The sequence below is a fragment of the Sphaeramia orbicularis genome, chromosome 15 (genome assembly GCF_902148855.1).
Source record: "Sphaeramia orbicularis chromosome 15, fSphaOr1.1, whole genome shotgun sequence".
Classification (NCBI taxonomy): Eukaryota; Metazoa; Chordata; class Actinopteri; order Kurtiformes; family Apogonidae; genus Sphaeramia; species Sphaeramia orbicularis.
In genome coordinates, this window is record NC_043971.1 from 53,870,804 (window position 1) to 53,896,141 (window position 25,338).

The window sequence follows — 25,338 nt, forward strand, 5'->3', positions numbered from 1 at the left end:
AAGCTACAGGTGGATCCAACTGGAGGAGAATCGGAGTCGTTTGGAATTTTTTTTTATGAATTTTGTAAAATGTCTCAATGTTGACAGATGGAAAACTGTAGATGTTGTGACCTTGCTGTGACCTTGAACTTTGTCCTACTGGGACCAAAATGGACTGGGTTGGTCCCAGGGCCTAGGCCTATCTGTGGGGAAGATCTGGGAAAAATGGGTGGAAGAGTTTTACACTAAAGTTGCTAAAAACAAACAAACAAACAAACAAACACACAAAGCAAAGTGATCACAGTACCTCCTAACGGAGGTAATTAGGCTGATCAGTGAAAATATTGTTATTGTGTTATAAAACTTTGTATTCAAAATTTGCAGAATGCCCACTTCCCAGTCCCAGTTTTTGCAGAACCTGGGTTTGTGCAGGTGCTGGGGCCTGGTCCAAAGAAGTGTCAGATGCTGTGGAGTGTGCGGTGTGTGCTGCTGGCCGTGGCGTCCTGCTGTCAGAGCAGCCTCCTCCTGTCCTGCTTCTGCTGGAACACATTCTTGACACATTTCAGCTCTCGGTGTATCCCAGAATGCCTCTCTTCTCTGTGTCTGACTGGTGCGGATGCTGTTCTCCTACAGTTTCACCACATTCCTGTCTTTCTCCAATATTAACACTGTCAGAAAAAAACCCAAAATAGTCTTATTATTCTTTCTACAAACACACAACCACCACCAAGCACAACAGAAAACACACACGGTAGACAACAGACAGGACTAGAGGGGTCACCCAGCCCTGCACAGGAGAGACCAACAGGACATAGATAGGGACATATATTTAACATACTGGATGTCCTTAGTGTCCAGTCTGGGTCAAAGTGCAATATATATTTATCTGTACTGTTTGTTGGTTGGTGACATGCCTGTTTTTATTCTGTATATATATTTACACTTTTATTTTCTTTCTTTTAAACTGTTTTGCAGTACGCACCACTAGAGAGTTGTCTCTTTTAATTTCATTGTACATATGTATAATGACAATAAAGGCATTCTATTCTATTCGATTCGCTTCTATTCTATAGACCAGTCATTCTGACACAGACACTGGACACCCAATCAGGTAAGTGTAGTCCTGTGTTTCCAACTCCTCAGTATGAAAAGAGGTGAACAACACACACATCCAAAAAATAAGAGGTGTGCAGGATCCCAAAAAAACGAATCAAAAATAAAGGAAGGTCTGCACAACCTGTGAGCTCCTAAAACCTTTATTTAACCCCGTGGTGTTTGGGGCCGAGGCCCTTCATCAGACTGAGGACAGACAGATTTACACAGGTGTTTACACACAGTGTCTGATCACAACACACGACCTGCATATTTTTAAACTTTTCAAACATATAATCAATCATAAATGATCAATAGTCAAATGTTTCAAATGTCCACAAGTACAATTACACAGGTGTTTAATATGCAGTGTCTGATGACAGGAACACATGACCTGCAACGTACGTCACTTAGAAAAGCAGAGAGAGAGAAAAGATCTCTTTTCTGCCTTGGTGGAGGTCTGCGCTGTCTGTTCTAGAAAAGGACTCGTAGAGCACAGTGCCCCCCCCCCCCCCCCGATCACCACCAAAATTTAATCATTTGTTCCTTGTGCCAGTATCAACATTTCCTTATCTTTCACACAGACAGACAGACAAACCAACGCCGACAAAAACAGGACCTCCTTGGGGGAGGGAATAATGTATAGGCACTTTTCACACACAATGGCACCACAGGTACAATGCAGCTAATAATAATAATAATAATAATAACAATAATAATAATAATAATAATAATAGTGTGCTTCAACACACTAACCACAAGTAGCATTTCATTCCATATTTCTATTACAGAGTAGGCTACCGATACATAATATATAATTAAATCTACATATGAATTGTATGTAATTAAATATAACTCATAAAAAAATACCTGTGTCAGTCTGGTCTGGTCACAACTGCACCACCCTACATGTGATCCACTCTTGTTGAGTTAGAAGAGTACTAGGAGGGAGAAAAAGAAATAAGTTGCCAACTACAAATTACGTGCACTTAAGCAAAATTGGAGCGACAAAACACCCCAGGGGACTAACGCAGGGTTAAATGTGAATATTTTAAGAGTATTTAGTTACTTTACTCTGTCATAGTGAATTGAATATTGTGGTGTTTGGAAAAGGATTTCACACTTTCCTCCAAGACTGAACCATTAAGAATCATCTGTCAAGACAGCAGATGAGACAAATGATAAAGACACGACTGATTGGATCCAGTTGTAGTTGAGTGTGTGCAGCTCACAGAGGATGCTGGGTAAACAGTGGGTGGTCTGTTGGGTCGGAGGCTGCAGGCTCTGCTTATGGACCAGTGGGAGTCTGTTTGTTCAGATCTGAGGCAAAACAAAGCCTCTTCTGTTTGTGCCACCGCCACAGATGCACTTGTGTGAAGACACTTACTCTTTGTTTTGCCGATAAATTCAAGGTTTTGGTTCAGATTAGAGTTAAATGTGTGTGGATGAGGTGTCATGTGACAGATAAAGTGGATGGACGTTCATGGTGAAGAGACGGGAGTAACAGGTTGGTGGAAACAGGAAGGAAGGATGAAATGCAGGCTTTGTCAAGTCACTCTGTAAAACTGTGGGTTTCAGGAGTACATACGTCTGGAGTCCAGCTGTCAATCAAAGAATCATGTATTTTGATGTAGCCAATTAAATCCTCTGGAAAACTGGAGTGCAATGATCAGCTGTAACACTGTGACCATCGACAGTTTATAATAGTTTTGGATTTTTCATTCTAATTTAGTTTTATTTAGTTTTGACTTTTTTTTCTCTAATTCAGTTCATTTTAATTCGTTTTTAGAGCAGGTTTGCTAGTTTTTATTAGTTTTCATTTTTTTCTAAATGCTTAGTTTTAGTTTAGTTGTAGTTCAGTGGTCTCTTTTCTCTTCTTCTCTGTCGTCGTATTCAAATAAATCCCAGACAGGACTCTGCTGCTTTCTCCCAACTTTAGTCTCCATGTTTCCAGGTAGAGTGGGGACCAGAAGACGACTGGAAACCACAAGTGACGGACCCTTAAATATCATATGGTGCCAGCAGCTAAAATTGCTTGAGGGAAATAAATTTCACATCAATCTGACATTGACAAAAATGAAAACTAAGAGAATTTTATCCATCATTTTTATCCATTTTAGTTAGTTTTATAAGCACACAATACACTTTAAGTCAGGTATCATTTTTTTCTTTTAATTCTAGTTTTTATTTATTTCAGTTAACGAAAATGTTTTGCAATTCTAGTTTTTCTCATTTCATTAGTTTTCGTTAACAATAATAACCTTGGACCATTGACAGGTGAAGTGATAACAGTAATGATTATCTGGTTCTATTGTCACCTGTTGAGACTAGAGTTACAGCTGATGTGTTAGCTGAAGGATAATGGCTTATTATTTTATAAATAACTAAATGTATTTAATATGTGATAATAACCAGCATAAGGATCTAACATTGTAAAAGTTAGGATTTAGCACCGACCAAAAACATTCAACAAAGGAGAACTGGATTTCAGTCCAATTGAGAATCTGCAGGAACATAATATTCCCAGGTTTAGGTGTCCAAGGCTTACATCTGGGCTGTCAAACTCATGTTAGTTCAGTTCCATATTCAACTAAATTAGATCTGCAGTCGGCCGAACCAGTAAAATAATAACAGAATAATATATAAATAATGTCAACTCCAAACTTTTCTCTATGTTTTAGAGCGAAAAAAGTAAATTTCCATTATGAACAGGTTCACATCTACAAACTATCCTTTCAAAAGATGTGAATAACATGAACAAACTGAAAAAATAAGTATAATTTTAACAATATTCTGCCTCAGTTTATCATTTACACATGTTCATTAGAACTTACAGATCACAGTGGATCTACAAACACACAAAAGTAACAGGCAGAGTATTGTTACCTCCACCAGGAGGTATTGTGATCACTTTGCTTTGTGTGCCTGCATGTTTGTTTGTTTGTTAGCAGGATAACTCAAAAAGTTATGGACGGATTTTCAGGAAATTTTCAGGAAATGTTGATACTGAGACAAGGAATAAATGATTAAATTTTGGTGGTGATCGTGTGTGTGTGTGTGTGTGTGTGTGGGGGGGGGCACACTGTGCTCTCTGAGTCCTTTTCTAGAAAAGACAGCGCAGACCTGCGCCAAGGCAGAAAAGAGATCTTTTCTCCTTCTCTGCTTTTCCAAGCAGAAGGTTATTTTCTTTTGTTCAGAACAAAAGAAAATAACCCCTGTATCATTAAGATAAGAAGACAAAATTAAAATTATTGAACTACTTATTTTTAATTACAGCTTGTGTTTAAGTAACAATCTCAAACTTAATATTCTCATATTCATCCATTCCTTGCTTGTATACATATACACAGAGGGAGGGCTCATATAGATGAAAGTGTACAGGGACAGGATGAGACAAGACTGTGGTTCCTCTTTAGGCAGGAAAAAAACTATGCAACTGACATTTTTTTATGAACCTATTTTTCATGGAGTTGCAAAATGCCCGCTCAGATGGACACCATGCATTTAATTTTTGAAGCCAAGAAACATGTATTTACTGGTATACTGTATGAAAACTATGAAATAAAAAACGTTTTTAATGCTGCTAATCTGATGTTTTCTCATATTCAAACATACTCTAATATTAGTTATTACTCACTTCATGTAGATAATATACAAAAACAAACAAACAAACAAACATGTTGTTAAAGAAAATTACAGTTATAGTCTATTAACAATCAGCAATTGATTTACACTCAAACATCTTACTGCAGATCAGGTTTATCTAGAACAGGACAGTTACAGTGATGGTCTGAACTGCAGTGTATGGGATGGTGCAGAAGTGTCCAGTGTGTCGGCTGATCTGGAACTGAAGCAATAAACCCATGAATATACAAGAGAACAGCTGCAGAAGAACTGACCACTGGGGTGACCACTGGACTGACCACTGTGCATGAAAGGGTGAACATATGACACCTACTATGACCTAAACATCTAGTTCATTCTACTTGTCTGGACTGGACTGTGAATGCAGTGCTGTAGTTCCTCACTGTCACCACTGGGGGGCAGTCTCATCTTTCTACTTGTACTGAACATCAGGGATGTCCAACTCATTTCAGTTCAGAGTCCACACACAGTCTAATCTGACCTAAAGTGGGCCGGACCAGTACAATAATATAAATAAGAACTTATAAATAATGTCAAGTCTAGTTTTCTCTGTTTTTGTGTCGAAAATTCTGTAATGAAAACATTTACATCTACAAACTGTACTTGAACAAAACATGAGCAAATATGAGCGACCTGATAATTATTTTAAAAGATAAATGTAATTTGAGCAATATTGGACCTACTTTATCATTTATACACTAGAACTTACAGTTCACAGTGAATCTACAAATACACAAAACATTTCATAACAGGCAGAATATTGGTCAAATTAGACATACTACTCTTAAGCATGGGCGTTTTTAATCCATTTCTGGGGGGGGCTGAAACACCCCTAAACTGATTCCCAGCACCCCTAAAATATTTGAAGGTTGCTGAATTTTTACTTTTTTCTTGTTTATTTTATGTCCATTCTTAACATGCTAGAAAAATGTCCAAACCATGTACAGTACATGGATGAAACGTAATATTTTAACAACAAAAATACAACACCCCCCCACCCATCTTGTCTGTAAAATGGTTTGATCCAGTCCACCCCTCCTCCCTTTCCCTGACTGGGACTCTGGGCTCCACCTGTGCAGAGCAGTGCACAGGTGGAGCCTTCTACAGCTGGTTCAGTAGTGGAGGAAGGACCTGGGTTCAACCAGGACATGGGTTTACTTCGACCACTGAATACCAACACATTATTATCAACACCAGGACATATTTTACTGCAATGAAACGGAGATCCCTGTTCATGTTGTTAGGTGGCAGTCAGCTGATGTTTTTTCTGTCTAGGAAATGTTCCATGTGGTTCAGTCCACCTCTGTCCTCTGTTCATGTGGTTCAGTCCACCTCTGTCCTCTGTTCATGTGGTTCCTCTGTTCATGTGGTTCAGTCCACCTCTGTCCTCTGTTCATGTGGTTCCTCTGTTCATGTGGTTCTGTCCACCTCTGTCCTCTGTTCATGTGGTTCAGTCCACCTCTGTCCTCTGTTCATGTGGTTCAGTCCACCTCTGTCCTCTGTTCATGTGGTTCCTCTGTTCATGTGGTTCAGTCCACCTCTGTCCTCTGTTCATGTGGTTCCTCTGTTCATGTGGTTCAGTCCACCTCTGTCCTCTGTTCATGTGGTTCAGTCCACCTCTGTCCTCTGTTCATGTGGTTCAGTCCACCTCTGTCCTCTGTTCATGTGGTTCAGTCCACCCCTGTCCTCTGTTCATGTGGTTCAGTCCACCTCTGTCCTCTGTTCATGTGGTTCCTCTGTTCATGTGGTTCTGTCCACCTCTGTCCTCTGTTCATGTGGTTCAGTCCACCTCTGTCCTCTGTTCATGTGGTTCCTCTGTTCATGTGGTTCAGTCCACCTCTGTCCTCTGTTCATGTGGTTCAGTCCACCTCTGTCCTCTGTTCATGTGGTTCCTCTGTTCATGTGGTTCAGTCCACCTCTGTCCTCTGTTCATGTGGTTCCTCTGTTCATGTGGTTCAGTCCACCTCTGTCCTCTGTTCATGTGGTTCAGTCCACCTCTGTCCTCTGTTCATGTGGTTCAGTCCACCTCTGTCCTCTGTTCATGTGGTTCAGTCCACCTCTGTCCTCTGTTCATGTGGTTCCTCTGTTCATGTGGTTCAGTCCACCTCTGTCCTCTGTTCATGTGGTTCCTCTGTTCATGTGGTTCAGTCCACCTCTGTCCTCTGTTCATGTGGTTCCTCTGTTCATGTGGTTCTGTCCACCTCTGTCCTCTGTTCATGTGGTTCAGTCCACCTCTGTCCCTCTGTTCATGTGGTTCAGTCCACCTCTGTCCTCTGTTCATTGGTTCCCTCTGTTCATGTGGTTCAGTCCACCTCTGTCCTCTGTTCATGTGGTTCCTCTGTTCATGTGGGTTCAGTCCACCTCTGTCCTCTGTTCATAGTGGTTCAGGCCCACCTTCTGTCCTCTGTTCATGTGGTTCAGTCCACCTCTGGTCCCTCTGTTCAGGTGGTGCCTCTGTTCATGGGGTTCACGTCCACTCTAGTCCTCTGTTCATGTGGGTTCAGTCCACCTCTGTCCTCTGGTTCATGTGGTTCAGTCCAACCCTCTGTCCTCTGTGTCATGTGGTTCCTCTGTTCATGTGGTTCAAGTCCAGCCTCTGTCCTCTGTTCATGTGGTTCCGCTGTTCATGTGGTTCATCCACCTCATGTTCCTCTGTTCATGTGGTGTCCTCTGTTCATTGGGTTCAGTCCACCTCTGTCCTCTGTGTCATGTGGTTCTGTCCAACTCTGTCCTCTGTTCATGTGGTTCAGTCCACCTCTGTCCTCTGTTCATGTGGTTCCTCTGTTCATGTGGTTCTGTCCACCTCTGTCCTCTGTTCATGTGGTTCAGTCCACCTCTGTCCTCTGTTCATGTGGTTCCTCTGTTCATGTGGTTCTGTCCACCTCTGTCCTCTGTTCATGTGGTTCAGTCCACCTCTGTCCTCTGTTCATGTGGTTCTGTCCACCTCTGTCCTCTGTTCATGTGGTTCAGTCCACCTCTGTCAGTCCACCTCTGTCCTCTGTTCATGTGGTTCAGTCCACCTCTGTCCTCTGTTCATGTGGTTCCTCTGTTCATGTGGTTCAGTCCACCTCTGTCCTCTGTTCATGTGGTTCAGTCCACCTCTGTCCTCTGTTCATGTGGTTCAGTCCACCTCTGTCCTCTGTTCATGGGGTTCAGTCCACCTCTGTCCTCTGTTCATGTGGTTCAGTCCACCTCTGTCCTCTGTTCATGTGGTTCCTCTGTTCATGTGGTTCAGTCCACCTCTGTCCTCTGTTCATGTGGTTCCTCTGTTCATGTGGTTCTGTCCACCTCTGTCCTCTGTTCATGTGGTTCCTCTGTTCATGTGGTTCAGTCCACCTCTGTCCTCTGTTCATGTGGTTCAGTCCACCTCTGTCCTCTGTTCATGTGGTTCCTCTGTTCATGTGGTTCAGTCCACCTCTGTCCTCTGTTCATGTGGTTCCTCTGTTCATGTGGTTCAGGTCCACCTCTGTCCTCTGTTCATGTGGTTCAGTCCACCTCTGTCCTCTGTTCATGTGGTTCAGTCCACCTCTGTCCTCTGTTCATGTGGTTCCTCTGTTCATGTGGTTCAGTCCACCTCTGTCCTCTGTTCATGTGGTTCAGTCCACCTCTGTCCTCTGTTCATGTGGTTCAGTCCACCTCTGTCCTCTGTTCATGTGGTTCAGTCCACCTCTGTCCTCTGTTCATGTGGTTCCTCTGTTCATGTGGTTCAGTCCACCTCTGTCCTCTGTTCATGTGGTTCCTCTGTTCATGTGGTTCAGTCCACCTCTGTCCTCTGTTCATGTGGTTCCTCTGTTCATGTGGTTCAGTCCACCTCTGTCCTCTGTTCATGTGGTTCAGTCCACCTCTGTCCTCTGTTCATGTGGTTCAGTCCACCTCTGTCCTCTGTTCATGTGGTTCCTCTGTTCATGTGGTTCAGTCCACCTCTGTCCTCTGTTCATGTGGTTCAGTCCACCTCTGTCCTCTGTTCATGTGGTTCCTCTGTTCATGTGGTTCTGTCCACCTCTGTCCTCTGTTCATGTGGTTCAGTCCACCTCTGTCCTCTGTTCATGTGGTTCTGTCCACCTCTGTCCTCTGTTCATGTGGTTCAGTCCACCTCTGTCCTCTGTTCATGTGGTTCAGTCCACCTCTGTCCTCTGTTCATGTGGTTCCTCTGTTCATGTGGTTCTGTCCACCTCTGTCCTCTGTTCATGTGGTTCAGTCCACCTCTGTCCTCTGTTCATGTGGTTCAGTCCACCTCTGTCCTCTGTTCATGTGGTTCAGTCCACCTCTGTCCTCTGTTCATGTGGTTCCTCTGTTCATGTGGTTCAGTCCACCTCTGTCCTCTGTTCATGTGGTTCCTCTGTTCATGTGGTTCAGTCCACCTCTGTCCTCTGTTCATGTGGTTCAGTCCACCTCTGTCCTCTGTTCATGTGGTTCCTCTGTTCATGTGGTTCAGTCTACCTCTGTCCTCTGTTCATGTGGTTCCTCTGTTCATGTGGTTCAGTCCACCTCTGTCCTCTGTTCATGTGGTTCAGTCCACCTCTGTCCTCTGTTCATGTGGTTCAGTCCACCTCTGTCCTCTGTTCATGTGGTTCCTCTGTTCATGTGGTTCAGTCCACCTCTGTCCTCTGTTCATGTGGTTCTGTCCACCTCTGTCCTCTGTTCATGTGGTTCAGTCCACCTCTGTCCTCTGTTCATGTGGTTCAGTCCACCTCTGTCCTCTGTTCATGTGGTTCCTCTGTTCATGTGGTTCTGTCCACCTCTGTCCTCTGTTCATGTGGTTCAGTCCACCTCTGTCCTCTGTTCATGTGGTTCAGTCCACCTCTGTCCTCTGTTCATGTGGTTCCTCTGTTCATGTGGTTCAGTCCACCTCTGTCCTCTGTTCATGTGGTTCCTCTGTTCATGTGGTTCAGTCCACCTCTGTCCTCTGTTCATGTGGTTCAGTCCACCTCTGTCCTCTGTTCATGTGGTTCAGTCCACCTCTGTCCTCTGTTCATGTGGTTCAGTCCACCCCTGTCCTCTGTTCATGTGGTTCAGTCCACCTCTGTCCTCTGTTCATGTGGTTCCTCTGTTCATGTGGTTCTGTCCACCTCTGTCCTCTGTTCATGTGGTTCAGTCCACCTCTGTCCTCTGTTCATGTGGTTCCTCTGTTCATGTGGTTCAGTCCACCTCTGTCCTCTGTTCATGTGGTTCCTCTGTTCATGTGGTTCAGTCCACCTCTGTCCTCTGTTCATGTGGTTCCTCTGTTCATGTGGTTCAGTCCACCTCTGTCCTCTGTTCATGTGGTTCAGTCCACCTCTGTCCTCTGTTCATGTGGTTCAGTCCACCTCTGTCCTCTGTTCATGTGGTTCAGTCCACCTCTGTCCTCTGTTCATGTGGTTCCTCTGTTCATGTGGTTCAGTCCACCTCTGTCCTCTGTTCATGTGGTTCAGTCCACCTCTGTCCTCTGTTCATGTGGTTCCTCTGTTCATGTGGTTCAGTCCACCTCTGTCCTCTGTTCATGTGGTTCAGTCCACCTCTGTCCTCTGTTCATGTGGTTCAGTCCACCCCTGTCCCCTGTTCATGTGGTTCAGTCCACCTCTGTCCTCTGTTCATGTGGTTCTGTCCACCTCTGTCCTCTGTTCATGTGGTTCAGTCCACCTCTGTCCTCTGTTCATGTGGTTCCTCTGTTCATGTGGTTCAGTCCACCTCTGTCCTCTGTTCATGTGGTTCAGTCCACCTCTGTCCTCTGTTCATGTGGTTCTGTCCACCTCTGTCCTCTGTTCATGTGGTTCAGTCCACCTCTGTCCTCTGTTCATGTGGTTCAGTCCACCTCTGTCCTCTGTTCATGTGGTTCCTCTGTTCATGTGGTTCAGTCCACCTCTGTCCTCTGTTCATGTGGTTCCTCTGTTCATGTGGTTCTGTCCACTTCTGTCCTCTGTTCATGTGGTTCAGTCCACCTCTGTCCTCTGTTCATGTGGTTCTGTCCACCTCTGTCCTCTGTTCATGTGGTTCAGTCCACCTCTGTCCTCTGTTCATGTGGTTCAGTCCACCTCTGTCCTCTGTTCATGTGGTTCCTCTGTTCATGTGGTTCTGTCCACCTCTGTCCTCTGTTCATGTGGTTCAGTCCACCTCTGTCCTCTGTTCATGTGGTTCAGTCCACCTCTGTCCTCTGTTCATGTGGTTCAGTCCACCTCTGTCCTCTGTTCATGTGGTTCCTCTGTTCATGTGGTTCAGTCCACCTCTGTCCTCTGTTCATGTGGTTCCTCTGTTCATGTGGTTCAGTCCACCTCTGTCCTCTGTTCATGTGGTTCAGTCCACCTCTGTCCTCTGTTCATGTGGTTCAGTCCACCCCTGTCCTCTGTTCATGTGGTTCAGTCCACCTCTGTCCTCTGTTCATGTGGTTCCTCTGTTCATGTGGTTCTGTCCACCTCTGTCCTCTGTTCATGTGGTTCAGTCCACCTCTGTCCTCTGTTCATGTGGTTCCTCTGTTCATGTGGTTCAGTCCACCTCTGTCCTCTGTTCATGTGGTTCAGTCCACCTCTGTCCTCTGTTCATGTGGTTCCTCTGTTCATGTGGTTCAGTCCACCTCTGTCCTCTGTTCATGTGGTTCCTCTGTTCATGTGGTTCAGTCCACCTCTGTCCTCTGTTCATGTGGTTCAGTCCACCTCTGTCCTCTGTTCATGTGGTTCAGTCCACCTCTGTCCTCTGTTCATGTGGTTCCTCTGTTCATGTGGTTCAGTCCACCTCTGTCCTCTGTTCATGTGGTTCAGTCCACCTCTGTCCTCTGTTCATGTGGTTCCTCTGTTCATGTGGTTCAGTCCACCTCTGTCCTCTGTTCATGTGGTTCAGTCCACCTCTGTCCTCTGTTCATGTGGTTCAGTCCACCCCTGTCCCCTGTTCATGTGGTTCAGTCCACCTCTGTCCTCTGTTCATGTGGTTCTGTCCACCTCTGTCCTCTGTTCATGTGGTTCCTCTGTTCATGTGGTTCAGTCCACCTCTGTCTGTTTGAACTGGACTGACAGAAGCTGCTGTTGAGTCTGTGCATGAGTTCAGTGTAAAGACGAGGAGAGACGGACTTTATCTGACTGGATGAACATTAACTCCTATTGTGTGTGTGTGTGTGTGTGTGTGTGTCTGTGTGTGTGTGTGTGTGTCTGTGTGTGTGTGTGTGTGTGTGTGTGTGTGTGTGTGTGTGTCTGTGTGTGTGTGTGCAGACAGGAACATACAACTGTTTTTTTTTTTTCTAAAAAAAAAAAGCCAGATTCAGGTCAGAGTGTACGATCAACTTATTTAACTTCATTTTCCACAGCAACCAAATACTCTATTACAATGATATTACAAGTTGAATAAATGTACCAGTTTATATTTCCTATTCAATATAAAACACATTGTTTGGTTTTTGCCTTTTGGTGAAAACACAGAGAGAGTGGAGCAGAGACACTGAACATTTCCACTGGTCTACAGTTTATTAGAAATAATCTGACTCAGATTAAATGTGCTAAATGTTACATATTTTAATCAGATTAATTGGAAAACTAATGACCAAAGTGCTGGTGTGCTGATGTTTTGACAGTATATGATAAAGTGTTCTTCCACATATATGTTGGTTTCTGTCCATTTATAAACAGATGTCTAAATGTTCCACTGATAGAACCTGTCCAGTGAATGTTCTGTCATGTGCAGACAGTGTTTGAAGTGGATCTGACACTAACATTCCTCTGCAGTTCAACTCATTCTGTCGTTCATGTATACGCTGAGGAGCTGCTGGATCCAAATGGAGGACCACCTCCATGTCCCACCTCTCCTCATCCACTGGGTAGTTTCCTCAGTGACAGACCACAATCCACCAGAGCGTGCAGCACCACCTCCACACCTTCCATCACCGACACAGGTGTCCCACAGGGCCGTGTCCTGAGCCCTCTCCTGTTTCCCCTCTACACTAACGCCTGCATCAGCCCCTCACCCATCACCACCTACCTGAAATATTCACATGACACTGCAGTAGTTGCACTGTTCAACAACAACCACTAGAATATGAAAATATAGAACATGATCTGAATCAGTGAAACTCAAGTTCTAACACAGAAGTACGCATAAAATAAGATATAATTGTAGTTACTTGGTTATCATGATAAGATGACATTTACTGATCATTGTATTTGGAGTAAATATTTAAAGTGCATATAAATATTATAGTCTATATTAAAAACGGTTGATTGTGTGTGAGGTGACTAAAAAGTGTATATGAATGGTTTGTATGGATGTTTTGTGTTATTGTAAAAAGATACAGAGGAAAATGTGTGTTAACAAAGCAAAGGAAGCAGCAAGGTTATTATCGTTAATGAAAATTAATGAAATGACAAAAACTAGAATTGTAAAAACATTTTCGTTAACTGAAATAAATAAAAACTATAATTAAAAGAAAAAATCGATAACTAACTGAAACTGTACTGTGTGTTTACAAAACTAACTAAAACAGATAAAAATTATGGATAAAATTCCCTTCATTTTCGTCTTTGTCAACGTCGGATTGATACGAAATTGATTTATTTCCCTCAAGCAATTTTCTCTGCTGGCATCATATGATGTTTAAGGGTCCGTCACTTGTGTTCACTTGTGGTTTCCAGTCGTCTTCTGGTCCCCACTCTACCTGGAAACATGGAGACTAAAGTTGGGAGAAAGCAGCAGAGTCCTGTCTGGGATTTATGTGAATACGATGACAGAGAAGAAGAGAAAAGAGACCACTGAACTACAAATAAACTAAAACTAAGCATTTAGAAAATAACAAAAACTAACAAAACTAATCTAAAAACTAATTAAAACTAACTGAATTAGAGAAAAAAAGTCAAAACTAAATAAAACTAAACTATAATGAAGAATCCAAAACTATTAGAACCTTGGGAAGTGGATGTAGTTTGATTATTAGTTTGTTAAAAGGGGGTGGAGTCAATAACTTATACTTCTTCCCACTCCTTTTCGAGTGCAGAATTATTATTTTTTGACCATGTTGTTTGATTCTTAGTTATCTGTTGATTCTGTGTGTTTGAAATAAAACTACTACTACAACACCTCTGTAACATACTATCACAGCTCCATCTGCCATCTGACACAGCGGTGCACGGACAGCTGTGGTTCTGAACTGGTTCTGAACTCCTCCATCAGTAAAACCCTTACTCCACCCAGAAGCCTGTCAACACAGGAGGAGCAGCACTGGACATGGTGGAGAGTCCCACATACTGAGGACTCACCCTGGACTAGAAACTGAGCTTCCATCAACACTAGGGATGCACCAGTGTCCATACTGACACCAGGATGGGGCCGATACCGAGTGTGTGTACTTCTACTCGTACTTATAAAAGTACTCTGATACAACCACACCCATAACACTCAGGCATTCACAGTTCATTTCAGCAGGTTCGCAGCGGAGGAGTAATGTTCACAGTGTGGAGATTTTTCAGAATAAACAACGGTGACAAAAGTAACGTTGACTGCACCTTACATCTCCCCCAGTCTCTATCTGTATCGCTGTCTCTTCCTCTCTTTCTTTACTCTCTCTCTTTAACCCCAGCTGGTCCTGTCAGTCATCCCTCCTCCTCAGTCTGGCTCTGCTCCAGGTTTCTGCTGTTAAGTTTTTCCTTCCACTGTCACCAGTCACTAGTGTTTGCTCCTGGAGGATTCTGTTGGGTTTCTGTAAATTGGCTTCAGTCTGGTTTGGACCAACTCTATATATAAAGTGTCATGAGAGAACTTTTTTGTTGTGATCTGGCGCTATATAAATAACATTTGACTGATTGAGTGATTTGATTGGTTTTCCCCTGTAAGTCGCTTTGGAAAAAAGCGTCTGCCAAATGCATAAACATAAACATAAAGACTAGGGATGGGGATCGATAAGAATTTAACGATTCCGATTCCATTATCGATTTTGCTTATCGATCCAATTCTCTTATCAATTCTCATTGGGTGAAGGAATAAAAGAGTACAAGCAGGTGTGTTTGCATGAACTGTCTTTTATATTTCCATCTGCACAGAAAATAGAACATATACAATATGTACAAATATAGTCCATGGGCCAAGACCAGATATTTGGGATGTTGGTACCACCCAAGGGGGCCAGTTGTAGTGGTGCATTTTGAAATGGCCTGTATCTGTAGATCATATTTGGCTCTGATAGTCATTCCACAGCAGTAGCTCAGTCCTAACCATCAGCCATTGAATAAACCCACTGTAAGGGACCAAAGCAGAGGTCATAAAAGGTCATTTGAATGGATGGAATGTTAAAACCAACACAGATTCACCACATTCATGGTCAGTTCTATGTTCTTCTCACAGATGTGAGTTCCATATAAACTAAATAAACAGTTCAGACAGTAGATGAGTGCAGACTGCAGCAGTACACATACAGCAGTCTGGTAGATGAACAGTCTGTCCTCTAAGAGAAGTTTAATTAAGGTTCAGTGAAATAAGGAGGTAAAGTGAATGTGACAGAAAGTCCTTAAGGTTAGGAGAAAAAGTCAAATGTCTATAATAGTTGATCAGTTTCATTCTGAGCATAATTAACCCATAAAGACCCAAATATACACATGTGACCAAAAGCATCAGCTGATCTAAACTGTTTCAGACTGACTGATCCATTCATTCTATCAATACATGTCAATAACTGGTGTTAAATACAGTTCTTCATCTTTTCATGTTCATCAGATATGACCATATTTGGACGTTCAGAGGCTCCGTAGTTACCATGGAAACACCGTCATCTTCTACAACATTGCTTCTCCAGTCAAACCCATGCAGTTGGATCAGTGCCAGTGGATGGACACACTGGGTTTAAGTTCAGTTCAGGACAGACTGGACTGAAAAACACACTGTTTCTCAAGTTCCATGATGATTAAAGAACATGATTCATAAAATAAGGAGATAAATATTTATTATTAATATTTTCTGGAGAGGGGGTGGGACTAAATAAGTTGCATTTCTTTCCACCCCTTTTCAGGCATGTAAATGAAAGGATTGTGCTGTTGGCTAGAGTTGACTGACTAGGATTGTTTGCTTGTTTGATCAGCTCAACATGACGTGAAATTATGATCACAAATGCAAAAAAACATGAACTTTCAGGAGTGCTGCCTTGGAGCACTTTTGTCAGTGTCAGAATCAAACCTACTGCCTGGCAGAATCAGCATGTACTCAAACATAAGTACTTGTACTCAGTCTGGAAAAAAGTGGTATTGGTGCATCCCTAATCCAAACACCACTGACATTCATTCATAAACGCTGCCGACTAACACTGTTCCATCCTGACACTCAGAGCACTTTCACTTACACCCCCCCCCCATACTACTCTATAAAGCATTATCCAGCCCATCCTCCTTTACTGCTCTGACTGTTTCTGCAGCAGGAGGTCAGTTCACAACAAGAACAGACACATCTATCTATCTATCTATCTATCTATCTATCTATCTATCTATCTATCTATCTATCTATCTGTCTGTCTATCTGTCTATCTATCTGTCTGTCTGTCTGTCTGTCTGTCTGTCCGTCCGTCCATCCATCCATCCATCCATCCATCCCATAATTCTCCTTTCCCAGTACTAGTCCTCATGTCCACTCTTCTATTGGTCAAACTGTCCATTTCTGCTCTTTTGTCCATGACACAGACTGGATTTACCAGCAAATATTCACATGAAGTTTGTTCAATAAATGTCGACTTATTGATCTGAAAAGTCCCTCCGTGTTATTTTTACGTCTTCACTTGTATTTACTTGTAAAATAATTGAACATGAGTGATATTAATGACATCATCATCTTCTACATCCTTGATTTGGGTCAAACTAAACTCAGATCATAATATGTCATAGAAATCCATCCACTGTCACAGATTCAATTCAGTCAAACATCAGTGTTTATGATCCATGTTTGAATGGATTTAGTGATTCATTGGAATAGATTAATATCAGTGTTTACATTTGTTTTTTTCAGAAGGTTGGAAAATAACTCAAATTGGCTTTTTTTTTTTTTTTTCCTTCAAATCGAAGTTTAATGGACTTTTTAACATCATGAATTTGTTTGTTTAAATAACTGATCACTAATACAAACCTTATTCATTGATTTTATTCTTTGCATATTTCCAACCTCTATGTTTAAAGTTGTAGTTTTTCCTTCAGACTTCTTTTCTCACTGGTTGGTCCTGTGCTGCTGTCCTCTACTGCCCTCTAGTGGATACAACAACAAACTGCAGCTCAGTGTTTGATTCTTCCTGGAACTGATCAAACCTGTTCAAGCTGGAATGAAGAACACACAAATATTCACACACAGACTTTAATACAACTGTTGAATGGACAGGAATCAGGAGGTGTAAACACAAGTCATAATAATAATGAACACAGTCAAAGAAGCATATATGGATCCACGGAGCATTCAAGATGGAAAACCTTCCAAACCTGCATGGATTCAACCTGGACTGAGTTTTAAAGGAACTGAATCACTGATCCATGTGGAAAATGTGTCCAGTCAGTAAGAGGAGGCTGTGAATATACGCCCAAAAAAACCCACGTCTACATTCAACCGTCCATTCAAATATGGGTTTGATTTGATTGATCGATTGATTGATTGATTGATTTCGAACATGCAAAGAAACAAAATAAAACAAAATAAAACATTTAAACGAACAGAATCTATCTTCAGCTCATACAAGTCTGAATTTTGCAAAAAGGGTAGGACGAAGTCTAAACTGATTTAATCCAACCCCTCAGTGCTTTTACACTTTTATCACTAACTTCATACAAGAATCAAACTATACTATTTTCCTAATTTTAGCATCAAACCACAACAAATACATGATGCAGTAACTGAATTATACACAACAATATGTTCATGTCAGTGCAGTCATACAAACAAACTCAACTATTCAACCATTTTCTTCAATAATTCCAGCAGATTTATCAGTACAACATCATCCATAAAGAAACAGGCCTCAGCGTCATTATTAAATACTGGACCGCTCAAGAATCAATTCTTTATATGGTTTTTTAAACTGAATTCTGTTTGATATTTGTTTTATCTCCACACACAGTTTGTTCCACACTTTTCCTCCACAGATGGTCAAACACAAACTTTTGAACCTAGTGCATATTTTATGAATCTGTAAATTTAACTTTCTCCTTAAATCACAGCCTCCCTCTCTTTCACTAAACATTTCTTGAATATTGCCGGCAGTCGGTTATTCTTTGCTTTATACATTATTTGAATAGTTTTGAATTCCACAAGGTCAATGAGTTTTGAAGTTTTAGATAAAGGTAAAAATAGTGGATTTGTGTGTTCACCAAAACCAACATGGTAAACGATTCTTCTTGCTCTTTTTTGCAGTAGAAAAAGTCTGTGTAATGAACTTGTATATGTATTTCCCCATACCTCCAAACAGACACTTAAATAAGGTCAGATCAATGAATTATACAGAATCTGAAGTGATTTTCGATCTAAGATTTGTTTGTTTTGTACATGTTTTATGTGAGGTTTCCAGCAAATTTTATCATCAGTTATCACTCCAAGAAACTTGTTTTGATTCACCCTTTCTATGTCTACACCCTCTATTTGGACCTTTACCTCATTACTTGTTTTATATTTACCAAAAATCATGAATTTCTTTTTAAACAAATTTATTGACAACTTATTCTTGTCCAACCATAACTGAATTGTATTTAGCTCTGAAGTGATTATGTTCAAAAGTTGCTGCAAATCCTCAGCGGTTCCCAGAATATTTGTCATCAGCAAATAATACACATTTAATTAGTTCAGACACTTTCCATATATCATTAACATACATTAGGTTTGACCTTTGACCTGTTCACCTCACAGTCTTGTCACAGTCTCATAGTCTAAACCAGTGGTGGTCAACCTGCGGCTCTGGAGCCTCATGCGTCTCTTCCTCCTCCTTGTAGTGGCTCCTCCCTTTACTGCGGTCAAACCAGCCGCTAGCGTTCTTCTTGTGCGCTGTTCATTGGACAGTTATGGTAGATGAGCTGCATGGAGCCAATGTGCCTTCAACAACAAAAGGAAGGGCTCATTTCTGCTCTACGTTAAAGACGCAGACGGACGCAGGGTTCTGTCCGTCCTTTGTTTATTACTCAGGTAATTCTGTCTGTTTTCCAGGAGCTTGTGGATGTGAACCCAGACGGAGAATATGGAGCAGAACAACTGGGAACTGAAGAGGAAGTGTTGAGTTTGGAAGAGAATCATTTCCATAAATAGTGATACTTTTCATAGAACAGCTGTATGAGTATGAGTACTGTGTACTTTTGGAGTAATCCTACAACAGATTTCCTTCCAAGCTACAAGTGTTTTTTTATCTGAAATAGGCTTTAAGACTAAATTCAATGATGAATACAATTAATTTTTCCAATAAGTACCTCATGAATTTGGTATATTTGGTATTAGTACTTCATATACTATTAGCACATGTTAAATCCTCGGTACTGCCGTGGTTCAGCTCTCCATCTAAATAGGGTCCTGATCTCACGTCACTTAGGCCAGGGTCTTACCCTAGAGCGCTAACCTGTAGAGATTACTACTCAGCTGAACTTAATTGTGAAACACTCGCCTGCCTCTAACTATCAGTAACTCCAACCTCTGCCCCGCTAACTCTGATACCAGAACTGCCAGGAGAAGCCCACTCTATGGTCAGTAATAGTTCCAGCCCAGTTGGTTCAATAGCTGTTTCGTGGATTTAGTGCACTTGTTACATGACAGGTAATAATTTAAAAGACAGGAACAATAGGCTTTCGGGACATAATAATGGTAGGTGGATAAAGGCTAAAATACCTTCAGGACTTTTGTTGTTATGCACACAATAAACCTAGCGTTTTACATTCACCAGCATAGTATACCACATAGGGAAATAACTCAAGGAGAATTTAGAATTTACTTTTTATAAATTTATTGTAGGCAATTTAGCAAAGCACAGCATATGCATGAATTAAATTTCAATCAAAAATTAAATCCATAAACTAAAGCTCTGAGTCTAAAACTAATCTTACTCTATCTAGTACCACATTCCAGTTGATAACCCATATCCCATTAGTTCAGTCCATCAGTCCTTCAAATTGTTTCAGTTGTTGCATAGCTTGTAGTTCTCAAGGGGAAAAAATAAAAGTAATATAAATAATAATGGGGTTGAAAGCCCTGTTGCTTCAATCAAAAATTGAAAGAACGTTGAAATTGGAAAAGTTCCCAAATAAAAATAAATATTTCTCTAACTTCTGCAAAAAGGAAAAATCACGAATTGGTAAAAAGATCAAAATTGGAAAGTGTTGTAAACCCGATTAAATCGGAAAAGTAAAAACTATAAAAATATAATCCAAAAATCAATCTAAATTAACGAGTCGAATAGACTGAATTAGTAGAAAATCCAATAACCGAGAGGAATCGGATAAATGGAAATAAAAACTAATGACTTCTAAAAGTTTATTGAAAAGGATTCAAATTGAAAAGAATTGAAGAATTGGAAAAAGGGTCCAGTTGAATGAGTTCGTAAAGACTCAATAATCGGAAAAGTCGGACAAATGAGAATAAAAATCACAGACTTCTTGAAACTACAAAGTGTCGAAAAAGATTCAAATTCATAAAGAATTGTAAAATTAGAAAAAGAATCCAATAAGTGAAAATATAAAAATAGTAATTACAACAAAATTTAGAAAAAGGTCCAATCTAGTAAAAATAGACAATTGAATAATTTAGAAAAATAGGATTATCATTTACCGAGTATTAATCTGGAAAAGTTACAAAACCTGAGAATTTGGTTGAATAAACATCAAAAATTAAAACTTAATCAATATCAAGATCTAAGTTGGAAAAAGTCAAGAAGTTAGATAAATTGGATAAATGTAGAAAAGTTAAAAACAGAATTTAATCTAATTTCTGTAAAAAGTCAAAAGGTAAAAATTAATTCAATTTAAAAAGACATTCTTCAGCAGCTTGATCAGGGCTGTCGAGTTTGTCTTAAAATACTGGGTAAAAGAAAAGAAATAAGAAAATGTAAAAATTCTTCTTCTTTTCCAGTCCGGGCCAAAGTGGAGAAAAATACCAAAAGTCTGTTAAACAGATGGTACGTCGGCAAATGTTCCCCATAAGATGGTGAAAGTTCTTAAAATACCGATCTTGCCTTTTGAGAGTCTTTGGTCCTTTGTCATCTGAAGAAATAGGTCTTTGCTTTTAAAGAGTTCGATCTGTCGATGCAAAGTTATTCTATCAGATGAGCCTCCAGCATTATTTGAAAAGTAAAGATTAACAACTCCCGGCCGATCTGCTGCGTACTTTTCTGGACTCAAAATAGCGCAACTCGGAGCCGAATCTACACCGTTACTAACTGACGGAGCTCTGACCTAGGTGAGGCTTCAAGTACTTCTGAAGCGCTATAATAGCTATTTCTTATTTTACCGGACTCCGTTGCTTGGTTATTTTCCATTAACGTCATTGGTAGATGAGCTGTGTCCAGATGTTTCCATCGGAACTTTCCTTTTTTGTTAGTCATAATCTGATATCTTCGGCCGAACTCGTTCTAGCTAGAGTTCCTCATTTTCGGAGAAAGTTCTTCTTTCTCTAGGGAAAGTTCCTTATTTTTTAAGAAAGTTCTCTTTTCTTAACGTTATCAGTTAGCGTCAGGCAGCAGACGGCTTGTTGTTGTTTACTTTAGTTCTCCTTTTCTGCACAATTTGTCCTAAGTTTACCTCTACTTCGTGCAAAACATGTCCTGACTTAACCTAAAGACATGTCCTCACTTAACCCGTCAACTTGTCCTCATTTAACCTGTCATAATACATATCAGTAAGCACAAATAAATGCACATTCTTCTTCTTATTTTATCTTAAGCATACCTATTATTTGCAATTACACATTAATTTCAACACAATACATCAGCTCAAATCATCTTATTGGTACTAAGCTATACCTAAACATTGACTTTATGCTGGGTTGTACTGTGGCCTGTGGGGCCTTGACCTCGACCCATCTTGACACACATTAACTATGAACTATTTTTACTGTGTACTTTTAGAGTAATCATACTCAAAAATCCCTTCCAAGCTTCCAAAGTGTTTGTTTTCATCTGAAATAGGCTTTAAGACTAAATTCAGTGATGAATAAATTATTTTTTCTGATAAGTATCTTGTGAATTTGGTATATTTGGTATTAGTACTTCATATACTATTAGCAGAAATACTTTGAACTACTTTTACTGTGTACTTTTAGAATAATCATACTCTAGAATCCATTCCACACTGCACTTCTGTTTGTTGTATTCAGTGGCTGTAACAGATAAAATGTAAAAAAAGATTAAAACTTTTAAAAGTTTATAAGCTCTGTTATTTTTTGCGGCTCCAAACATTTTTTGTTGGCGGCAGAGGAGGCAAAAAGGCTCTTTTGATAATAAAGTTTGCAGACCCCTGGTCTAAACCTTTAGTGGATCAGTTTTCCATCTGGAACGGTGCAGCTTCTACTGAATGGACGTCACATCAGACTTTACAAATCAACACAAATCAACATTTTTTCATAAACTTCCCCATTATGTGATGACTGATAATTCTACTAATATTACATTTCTCATATTTACAACATCAGTATTTTCTACATTATTGAACTAAGTCGCGCCTCAGGCTTTAAGGACAAATGTGTCCATTTTCTCAGATGGTGGACATCTGTCTGTTGAACTGGATCATCCAACATTTTCAGCCCGTTTACACGACCATAAAAAAACAATAACTGTTAATAATCAGATAAATGGAATAATCAGATATGATGCGTTTACATGCACTTCAGAAATCATGGAAAAACCCTGTTTCCGTGTTTCAGTCCATTATTGGATTTCTTTGGGGGTTTGTACATACGTAGTGACGATAGAATCCAACTTCCTGTTCTGGTCTTCAGCTCTTGTTTGACTAAATCACTTGTGTTTTGTCTCAGTTCTCTTTTCTCGCACATGCTCAGATGGAACAGAATGAACTCAATCAGATGAACAGGTTTCCGTGCATGAGCTCAGCCTCAGTCTGAGTCGGTTCACCATCTCCGCTTCTATCGTCGTCTCCAAATCCACATCCGTGTATTTGGAACTGAACCAATCAGGTTCCAGTATGATCTGAAAGCCATTCCAGTCACATGACTGAGCCTGGTCAGTCCACACTTCTTCTGTAGGAAACAGGAAGGAACAGTGGATTTGAACTCAACTGGTCCAAAGGAGAAAAACGGCTCCACTTTGTTGGACTTCCTCCAAAGCACAGACACCATCAGTCTGGTTGTGTGCTCCTCAGTTCATGACAGCTGTGTGAACATCACAGATGGGTCTACAAACACACTATTGGCTGGTTGACACTCACACACACTGGACTATTAGAATCCTCACAAAAAAGTCTGAATGGGACCAAGTCTGGATTGTGAGTTCAGGAAGAAAAAAAGTTGATCTGTTTTTGTGTCGTATGGTTTAGAGACCGATACGAAAAGATCAAAGTCAACGATGAGTTTAATGGAGTTCAGGAAAGTGGGCAGTGGATCCAACACCCAAAAACCAAAGTCCAGCGTACAGAGGTTTAGTGAATGTGGTCTGGACTCTGTGGATCAGAGTCATGGTTTCAGAGACGCTGTAGAAGGACAGAATACCTGCTGTGTGATCCAGGTAGACTCCGATTCTGGAGGAAAGTGGACCTGGGACAGAAGACCTGACACTGTTATGACTAAAGTAAGGAGAGTTATAGTTAGAATGTAAAGCCCAAGATTTGTCATTGAATCCAAATCCACATTCATCAGAGATTCCTTTTCTCTTAATATCCTTATATGTGACTGCGACCCGAACGTTCCCCCCCCTCCACTCCACCTCCCAGTAACATCGACCAGTCAGACTCTCTCTGCTCAGGACCTGTTCCCAGTCACTGAATCTGTCTGGATGATCAGGATAGTTCTGTGTTTGAATCATAAGTGTTCCTCTTCTATTCTCCTCAGACAGTGACAGATCTTCATTCACTGTGTTTGGATCCAGTGTGATTTGACGTGAATATTGTAAGAATCCTGCTCTGGTCTGTGGTTCTGGTTCTAGTAAGAATCCTGCTCTGGTCTGTGGTTCTGGTTCTAGTAAGAATCCTGCTCTGGTCTGTGGTTCTGGTTCTAGTAGAACCTGTGTTTGACTGATGCTCAGTTCCATGTTGGTCCGTTCTTCTGTCAGACTGAGCTGGAGTTTCTCTCTGAGCTCTGTCACAGCTGTGGTCACATCCTTAAAGTAACTCTGAGGACGGACGTGGACGTGGGATGAGTCTGGATCTTCTCTGAGTGTGGACACTGATGGATACTGGAGTAAAAACTGGCTGTGGTCGTGTGTTTGTGCCAGTTTCTCCATCTCAGCGTCTTTCCTCCTCAGCTCAGTCATCTCCTGCTCCAGCTTCCGCTCCAGCTCTTTGACTCGAATCACTTCTGTTTCCTCCTTGGATCTGATCTGCCTCTCCACATCGCTCCATCTTTCCTCCAGGAGTCGGATCAGCTCGGTCAGGATCTTGCGGTTCTTCTCCACTGCTTCATCAGCGCAGCGACTGATGTTCTCCGCCTCCTGTTGAAGCACCTTCACATCTTTCTGTTTGTCTTTGATTCTCTGCTGGATTTTCTGTCGACTCAGCTCCAGCTCCTTCTGCCTCTCAGTCCTTTCTGCTGCAGATGACACTGTGTCGTGGCCTTTATGTTCTTCCACAGAGCACAGATAACAGATACACTGACCATCAGTGCGGCAGAACATCTTTATCACCTCATTGTGACGAGAGCAGACGTTCTCCTGGAGCTTCTCCGATGGATCCACCAGCTTGTGTTTCTTAAAGGCGGCAGATTCATAATGAGGCTGAAGGTGTTTGTGGCAGTAGGAGACCAAACACACCAGACAGGACTGGACAGCTTTCAGTTTCCTCCCAGTGCACACATCACAGACCACATCTTCAGCTCCAGCGTAGCAGTGATCAGCTGCAGCAGCTCCAAGTCCAGTCTTCTTCAGCTGTTCCACTAAATCTGCCAACATGGTGTTTTTGACCAGGACAGGCCTGGGTATGAAGGTGTGTCTGCACTGAGGGCAGCTGTGGAGGTTCTTCCCGTCCTCTCCATCCCAGTGGGTTTGAATACAGCTCATACAGTAGCTGTGTCCACAGGGAATAGTCACCGGAACCTTCAGTAGATCCAAACAGATGGAACAGGAAATTGTTTCCTGATCCAGATGAGCTCCTTTCTGCTCCATTTCTGCTTCGTGTCTCAACGACTGGTTCAGTTTCACTTTGAGTGAAAGCACTTTGAGCTCTGATCTGTTTCACCTGTGCAGTGTTTCCTGTCTGTTGTTGTGGATCCGCCTCCTGTTGGCTCCGCCCACCTGTAAACTGTCAGATCTACAGGGGAGGAGTGGAGGTCATGTGAGGACAGAGTGGAGCTGCTGGGTTTGTTCCGACACACAAGACAAACCAGTTTGTGTCAGTCCAACAGACCAGCTGGGTCCTAAATCCAGTCAGGGTTTGGACTGTTGGACTCATCAGCTGATGTGGATCCTGGTTTGAAGATACTGTCCCCTCATTAGTTTCACCAACCTCAGATTCAAAAGGACATTTTACATGAATCAAGTCAACTGTGGCCTGTTCAAATGGACATGAACTACATTTCTGAGCC

The 25,338-nt window shown here is 41.5% G+C and overlaps 2 protein-coding genes across 3 annotated transcripts in view; both read right to left on the bottom strand.

The window, feature by feature from the left end:
- Window positions 1–305: 305 nt before the first annotated feature.
- Window positions 306–25,338, bottom strand: part of LOC115434004 (clathrin heavy chain linker domain-containing protein 1-like) — a 40,884-nt gene continuing 15,851 nt past the window's right edge. Inside the window, exon 12 of the mRNA XM_030155658.1 lies at window positions 306–647. The gene's annotated coding sequence lies outside the window, so the exon portion shown is untranslated. The remainder of the gene's footprint in view (window positions 648–25,338) is intronic.
- LOC115434005 (tripartite motif-containing protein 16-like) lies at window positions 21,953–25,301 on the bottom strand. 2 transcript variants are annotated; one of them, XM_030155660.1, is made up of 2 exons: window positions 23,791–25,301; window positions 21,953–23,754 (listed from the first exon to the last, which is right to left on the bottom strand). In XM_030155660.1, exons 1-2 carry the CDS (start codon window positions 24,917–24,919, stop codon window positions 23,177–23,179), a joined length of 1,707 nt encoding a protein of 568 aa, XP_030011520.1. In that variant the 5' UTR covers window positions 24,920–25,301; the 3' UTR covers window positions 21,953–23,176. The 2 variants fall into 2 exon arrangements, with proteins under 2 accessions (XP_030011520.1, XP_030011519.1); XM_030155659.1 differs by having other exon boundaries at window positions 21,953–25,301.

Excerpts from the sequence above, each read along its gene's own strand:
- LOC115434005 (XM_030155659.1), bottom strand. The coding sequence starts at position 24,919 with ATGGAGCAGAAAGGAGCTCATCTGGATCAGGAAACAATTTCCTGTTCC.